This window comes from Pseudoliparis swirei, chromosome 20, assembly GCF_029220125.1.
Source record: "Pseudoliparis swirei isolate HS2019 ecotype Mariana Trench chromosome 20, NWPU_hadal_v1, whole genome shotgun sequence".
Classification (NCBI taxonomy): domain Eukaryota; kingdom Metazoa; phylum Chordata; class Actinopteri; order Perciformes; family Liparidae; genus Pseudoliparis; species Pseudoliparis swirei.
The window spans coordinates 25,460,508-25,468,520 of record NC_079407.1 but is presented as its reverse complement, the minus strand read 5'-3'; the positions used below and the strand labels follow the sequence as shown (position 1 = coordinate 25,468,520).

Genomic DNA, 8,013 nt, shown 5'->3' with positions numbered 1-8,013 from the left:
GCATGCAATTTCATGCATTAAACAATAATGTATCTTGTAAAATAGTGTAATAAGAGTGTTGTTGGGAGTGGGGCAGCAGAGCAATATGAGCTCCCTGGGGGTGGAGAATTAATTGCAACCTTAATACAATTTCTACCACAATATTGCTTTTTTATATCATAGTTTGTTTTCATCTTCAGAGTTTGGCAGAAGCTAATAATAAAAAGCTTCTCACTCTCATTGTTTGGGGGAAACCACACCACAAGGTAACGGTCTTGTTCTTTCCTCGTGATTCAAGTGCGAGGCGCCTTTCCCGGGCAAAGCCCCTGAACGTGGTTAGGCTTCGGCCATGCAGACTCTGAATCAGCGCCGCCGAGAAAATGCATTGTCGCGTTTCTTCAGTTCCGCCCCGCAACCTGTATTCCGACATGTCGGCCAGTGAGAGCGGAGCGCTGTGGTAGAGGTTGTTTATGTGGAGTGCTGGGTTAGGGTTCCGCCCACCGAGGTATCTCTGATCGCAGGGCAGACAGGCAGAGAGTGTAAAATGGCGCACAGCTGTCGGTGGCGGTTCCCCGCTCGGCCCGGAGGGAGCTGCAACTCCGGTACCGGGAGGAGAGCGGGCCGAATAAGGGTGACTGCCTCTCTGCGGAGTGTCTCGGGAGCCCACCCCATCGCAGCTGGGCTCGGACCCGGCTTTGATGCTGCACTACAGGTCTCGTCGGTTATCGGGAGCAACCTGCAGAAATTTCGGGATGTTTTGGGGGAATCGAGTGACTCGAGCAGCGAGGAGGTAAGAAGCGCAGGACGGGACGGAGGGGGCAGCCCGACGGTAACCCCGGGGAGCTTTTGGTTAGTCAACCGCGGAGCGCGGTTTCCCTGGGAGAGCCGTTGGAGATGGAACGCTAACGGTTTCTCTCTCTCTCTCTCTCTGCCCCCAAAAACGCTGCCCCATCTTTTTCCTCCCGACGTGAAGTGGTGGCTATGAGCAAACTTGTCATTTCTCAAGGATGCTCTGTGAACTTTGCGTTGGGTCGTCGTGGCCTTAAAACTACACACTTGACACGCCATAAGGTCAACTTTGATTTACAAACAACACAAACACGTCAAAACGGTTCTCAGATTTATGGTCTCAAAAGGTCCAACTGAAAAGAAAGTTTTGTTCCTCTCAGTGGAGTAAAGAGGACAGGCTACATCCACACAGTTTGGATGAATTGGTTGCTAACGTAACTCCTGCTAAGCCCGGTCAAAACACAGGAGAAACCCCCCGTGTTATCTGGTTAATCCCGACATAAAGTGCAGTTAACGCATAACAAGTTCCTCGTGTAACTTCGCCGTTACAACCGGTTTACGAGTAAAACTGTTAGCTTCACTTGACATTAGCTTTAACGTAAAGCCTTGTAACGTTAACGTCAACACAGGAAAAGTTATCGTCCCGTATTGACTTAAATCTTTACTTCACAGTAACGTATAATGTCAGCACCTTGTCGTCACCTCCCCGTGGTGTAACAGCACGATACCTTCACGATAGCGTGGAGTATGTTTAAAAAGAAGACATGTCATTTTGAAGGCGACGAGAGTACACAGTTGTGTTTTTGTGACGAGCTAACGTGAATTTAGCGTCTTGTTTATAACGTATCAGAGAAATGTATCTTCCTTATTCCCTCGCTCACTCGTTCATATATCTATGATGTATATGTCCAGCTAAACAACTCATTAATTACAACATTAGCTCGAGGGTCTGTTTGTTTGCAAGTGAGGTGTAAACGAGGCTCGGCTAACCTAGCTGATCGGTTAGCTCGCATGCTAGCTGTCCACATCTTACAGCTAAAAAAAAACTATAACATCATCATGTCGGAAGCGACGTTAACGGCGCACGTTTTTTGTGTGCACCAGAAGGCGCTGCTGCGGGTTTCACGTGAACGCCGCTCGGCGCAGCATCACGTCGGGGGGTGTTTAAAAAGAATTGGAGCTGAAGTTGAATGGAGCTTCATACACAAAACTAAAATCATCACCAGGGCTGTTTGAGTGTTAAGCTAGGAGTCAGCTACCATGCTACGCACTACGCCACGCTAGCCACCGGGGCTATTGCTGATGCACAGGAGAAACGGGAGGTGGACATGTCCCCCCCCCTTCTCCACACACAGTCACTACGAAGATATTACCAATATAACATCGGTTTTATAATGCTTTGGAGAAACTGGTTGGTGCCGCAGCCAGAGCCACTCGGAATCACTTTTTCCTCAGCGATTTTAAAAGCTAGCGGGCTACTGAGCGTGTGTGTGTGTGTGTGTGTGTGTTATTTCGCTTCGTTTTTTAAATTTTAATTTTTTAAATCTCAAAAATGAGACTTGCTAGTTGACAGTGCGCCTGCAGTGCTGGCTACGATAACAACGAGCCTCTCTTGTTGCCGGACCGTGTGCTGTGGGGGTGTGTTCGCCTCACCATCTTCCTTCTTCGCGATGAGCAGCGTGCGCTCATCGCAGTGGGAGGAACGCTCCGCCGTGTGTGGATGTTTACCACCGACTCCACTGCTCCACCAGATGGCTTCTTTGGTTGAAGCGCAGCTGTATTTGCATGCATACTAGTTAGCCATTTAGCTATGTTTAAAAAAATCAACAAAAAAATCTGAAATATATACTTTACAATCATGTTTTGGAGATTATAAAAGCTGCTGCTATACTATAGTAGTCCGACTTCTTCCTGTACTTTTGACATTAAAGTTTCATAATATGCATTTTATTAGAAATATCTTATTTGTAAACTGAATCCTTTCTGAAGAATCCCTCTGACCCCTTACTCATAAGGACTAACAATAGTATAACAGTGTTTACAATGTATGTAGACTTTACCATTAAATGACTATACAACTTTCATTATATATATATAAATATATATATATATATATAAAGTGCTCTCAAAGCATGGGATTTAGATCTTTTTTTAGTGTTATTGTACATTTGTACTTAAAATCAATGGTTTGTGGTTTTCTGGAGAAACACATTTTACTTGAAGTATTATTTTTGAGTTTAAAAAATTGCTACTACTTTGAAAGACTGACAATGGGTAATAATATAACACTATTTTGGATGAGTACACACATACTTGTGCAACTTGAATATAATGACAATTGCAGACACAGACTATTGATTTCCTTAATTGTGTATGTGCATCCGTGCTGTACATCACAGCCTTATTATATTTTAGAGAAATATTAATGTGCGAATACCATCGTTATAGGTTAATGGCTTTTAAAGTAGGAAGTAGTAACACCTTCCCATAGCAGTATTTTGGGATGTGGGGAGACAGACTGGACCATTAAATCCCCCGTGGAACCCGAAGCCTCTGGAGGCTGCGGGGACACAGCATGGTGATTTCCATTGAGAGGCTGTGTAGTGCCTGTCTGGCCAGACCAGGGCACGATTGTTCAGGCTCACCGCAGCCTGCTGAGCTCTCTGGGCGACCCTGAACAGAGCACCAGCCGGACACTTGGCGACCCCTCCTTCCTCCATCCAGGCAGAAAGGCCCAAATCCACTTCAGACAAACACAACCCCGTCTGAGAGGCAGAGCAACTTTTCTTCTGACAGCTGCCACTTTGGAATGGATTACTAAGCCTATTGGGTGACTCAAAAGGGCGCTTGTCGGCTGTTGCCTTCCAAATGAAGGCATTTGTTAGCTTTTGTATGTGTGTCGGGAATTAATTTTCTTGATCTGGCCAAATTGCTGCTGCTTATTTTGGGTGCAGCCGTTTAGATCATGTTGTAAATGTGTGACCTTTATTACCCCGATAACCTCAACCGCAATCTTCACTTTCCACCTCGGCATACTCTGCATCATTTTTCTCCTTTTGTGTGTGTTCCTTGTCCGTTATAAAGTCGCCTTCTGCTGCATCTATTCCACTCACATATGACCCATGTTTAATCATTGATACAAAAGGACAGCTGAATGCATGTATCAACCCAAATGTCTCTTTGCCTCACTGGTTTAGAAATAGTGTGTTTGAGCGGAAGGGGGCTTCAGTCCAGCAGGTGTTTGGCCTATTTATATGGAAGAACCCCCCCCCCCCTCTCACCCCCCTATCCTCACCCCCCTCTACCCGCTTACCCATCCCCGAGACAGCGTGTGGATTGGAGCAGGAAGCTTTGTGTCTGCTTTTATTCTAGCTCTCACAAAGTGCGGGGCGGCTGAAAGAGCACAGGCAGGGATATCAAAGAGTGCGGGGCGAACCCCCCCCCCCCCCCCCACACACACACACACACACGCACACACCCCCACCCCCACCCCTCCCAACGGGACAACGCTGGGTGGAGCATTAGTCACAGACCCTCCCATCCATGGCTTTATTCTGCTACAGCAGAATGCTTTAGGAGTTGCCCGACTGGGAGAAAGGCGGCAATTGTGTTGTCTTTCTTACTCTTTGTGTGTGTGAGTGAGTGAGGGAGAGAGTGTGTGTGTGTGTGTGGGGGGGTGTGTGTGGTGGGGTAGGGGTGTCAGACTTTCTGTCCCCTATTGCACTCAGGGGTAGGCGTGTCTTCTTTGTCTTTATTTTGATTAGAACTTAAAATTCAAGCTGCCTACTTGGGTGGGTAGGAGAGGGTGTGTGTGTGTGTGTGTGTGTGTGACACGCACCACGCACACGTGCCAATCAGTCTGTTTGTCTTGGCCGTTGAGCTGTTCTCGTATCCTTATGTGCGAGGTGCAGGCAGACGAGTCATCTTGCCCCCGGAAAGTGTTTGTTTTGGTCCGTGTGCCGTCGAGCAAATGTGAAACAGTTGCACCGAGTGTTTTCGGACCACTTGGAAAAAACAAATGTCCACCTTTTGCTCCGGGCCGACGGGTCACACACGGCACCGCCACGGCACCGCCACGGCACCGCCACAGTGTCCTTCCCTCGGGTCGGACACACGGCACCGCCACGGTGTCCTTAGGGTCGGACAGAAGGTGTTGGGACCGGTGGCTCAGCCTGGATCTTTAACAACAACAAACCCCTTGGTGTTACTCACATGTGCTGCTTTGGGGGGAGGAGGGAGAGGGAGAGAGGGAGAGAGAGAGAGAGAGGGAGAGAGAGAGGGAGAGAGAGGGAGAGAGGGAGGGAGAGAGAGAGGGAGAGAGAGAGAGAGGGAGAGGGAGGGGAGAGAGAGAGGGAGAGAGGGAGAGGTGGAGAGAGGGAGGGATAGAGAGGGAGGGAGAGAGAGAGGGGGAGAGAGGGAGGGAGAGAGAGAGAGGGAGAGGGGAGAGAGAGAGAGGGAGAGAGGGAGAGGAGAGAGAGAGAGGAGAGAGAGGGAGAGAGGGAGAGAGAGGGCGAGAGAGAGAGGAGAGAGAGAGGAGAGAGGAGAGAGAGAGGTGAGAGAGGGAGAGAGGGAGAGAGAGAGAAGGAGAGAGAGGGGAGAGAGAGAGAGAGAGGGAGGGAGAGAGAGAGAGGGAGAGAGAGGGAGAGAGAGAGAGAGAGGAGGGAGGGAGGGAGAGAGAGAGGGGAGAGAGAGAGGGAGGGAGAGAGGAGGGAGGGAGGGAGAGAGGGAGAGTGAGAGAGAGAGGGAGGGAGGGTGAGAGGGAGGGAGAGAGAGAGAGAATATATAGGAGTCTGAGCTCATCACCAATTTACATTCCAGCCAGAGTTGAGGCATCGTGTCTGTTCAGTAAATCTAAGAGGAATGCTTCCTGGAATGTGTGAAGAAACATGTTGTTTTTCTGTTGTTTTTCAGACCAGCAGACCTGAAAATATAACACATCTTTCTTGACATCCCTCTCAAAATCCACGTCCTCCCTTGTTCTCTCCGTATAACTTGTTTCTGACGTTTTCCTCTCTTAGAGCGGGGGACTTAGTTCTTACTTTAAACTCATGGCGTCTTATCACAGGGAACAGGCACAGACTGTTTAGATAGCTGCACTTGTCATCTGTTGAATTGTTAAATTGTGTTTCTCTCAAAAAGAACATGAGGAGTGTGAACAATGTGCATCGTTGTCAAATCAATACTCTGGTTTGCATGTTGAGTCAAAACAGAACGATAACCGCCGTGTTCAAAATAATCTTTGCACGCAAAACCCAATTCCCGTCCAAGTTACCATCTGACCAGTCGCTGACGAGCTAAACCGCAGATAATGCTCACTCCACATAAAAATGTCGGCTAAACGGCATCGCTGATGTGTTTTTAACTGAAGAGTGTCTCGGGGGTGTAGCTCAGCAAAAAACTAAAAGTCAGAAAGTTGGTGTCATTCACTCCCGAGGCTGTTTTTTAAAATGAAAAGAAGTAAAACCGTGTATTTAAAAATGAATAAAAGTTGAATAGAACTAGTAGATTATAATCCTACATAATAAACTAGCGACTATGTGACAACATTTGCTGCTGATAAAAACCTTTAAAGGACCATGTTGGTGCGCTTAACCCATTTAACACAGATATAGTTATTTTATTAAGTGTTTAACGCTTTAACATTACCAAAATACAGAAAGTATATTGATAGTAGATGTTAAAATGTTGCCACGTCTTTTGTTTTGGGTTGTTAGAAACAGATGGTTTAGCAAAAATAGGTTTTATTACCTAGGGCAGGGGTTCTCAAATGGGGGTACGTGTACCCCTGGGGGTACGGGAAGGCACTCCAGGAGCAGGGGGTACGTGAGATAAAAAAAATATATATATTTAAAATTAGTATCCTTTAAAAAATCCTTTAAAAATAGTTATTCAATAAATATTCAATTAAAAATAAATGTAAGTTCATCAACTTAATTGAATATATTATATTCTAAATTTGTTTTGTTTGTGTATTTTATTCAGTCAATCAAATCAAATACAATACAATATTATTCTATATAATATACAAAAGAGAAAGACTGACACAGTATAGGTAGAAGCAAAAAATGCTTATAAATTCCTATCCAAAATTAAAATCAAATAAATCAGAAAATTAATATAAGTTAAAGAAGAAAAAACAACAACAAAGAAAATAAAAAAGGGGTACTTGGCTGTAAACATATTTCACAGGGGGTACATCACTGAAAAAAAGGTTGAGAACCACTGACCTAGGGAGATAAATGATAAATAGACTCTACTCGATCTACTCGGTTAGAGTTGAGGTTCAGTGCCTCGTACTCTATGGACCTGTACAGCTGTAGAGCTCTTTTCTACTTGTCATCATTCACCTATTTATACACTCTAAAGAGTGAGTTGTGATGGGGCCCCTCGCGCTCGATGGAAATCAGGACTAGGATGCAATGAATCAAGTTTAACTGTATTTAGATAGATAGATAGATAGATATTTTAATATATAATTTAATCAAATTTGACAAAAAAAAAAAAAAAAAAAAAAAAAAAAAAGAAAAAAAAAAAAAAAAAGGGAAGGGGTGAACTGTTCTGGCAAGAGGTGTAGAGTTGTAGAGTGCATAGCAGGAATGTTCCTGTATCTCTCTGTGGCAGCGGAGCGGCGTGAGGGAGAAAGGAGGAGTCGTCCCTCTGTCCCTGTAGGAGGTGGTGGAGAGGGTGGGGGGGGGGTCATGGTTTCCAGTTTTTTCTTCACCTCCCTTCCACCCACCCTCCAGTTCACCCAGCTGGCAGCCGATGCCAGCTTCCTAACCAGTTTGTTAAGGCGGCTGGTGTCACCGCTGCTGTCTGCTTCCCCCCCTCCCCCAGCAAGACACAGCACACTGACGCAGGCCACCGACTGGAAGGTAGAATAACAGCATCTTCTTGCACACGAAGGGAAGGATCGAAGCTTTCTCAGGAAAAAGAGACGACTCATCCCCTTCTTGTACACAGCGTTGGAGTATAAACGAAAGTTTAACAAATAATCAAAAGCTCACGATCGTGGATTCCGTGGTGATGCAGGGCTCCGCAGATACAAGTTCCAAGGAGAAACAGGTGTTGCTGCAGCATCAGAACGAAAGAACGAGTTCCCCAGTACATCGTGTGTTAGTTTTATATCAGCCAATCACCTATTCTCAAAGGTTAGTCAAACCCTTAACACCTTCTCGTTGGTTCAAAGTCCCGCTGGAACAATGAGGGGTCGAATGTCACTGAACCCCGGGTCAAAACGTCACTTCC

The 8,013-nt window shown here is 46.0% G+C and overlaps 1 protein-coding gene across 4 annotated transcripts in view; it reads left to right on the top strand.

Moving 5' to 3' along the window:
- The first annotated feature begins 283 nt into the window (after positions 1–283).
- kmt2a (lysine (K)-specific methyltransferase 2A) overlaps positions 284–8,013 on the top strand; it is a 49,220-nt gene continuing 41,490 nt past the window's right edge. For all 4 annotated transcript variants that reach the window (XM_056441557.1, XM_056441558.1, XM_056441556.1 and 1 more), the window contains exon 1: positions 284–769. In XM_056441557.1, the coding sequence (XP_056297532.1) occupies positions 524–769 (246 nt within the window). In that variant the 5' untranslated portion in view covers positions 284–523. The remainder of the gene's footprint in view (positions 770–8,013) is intronic.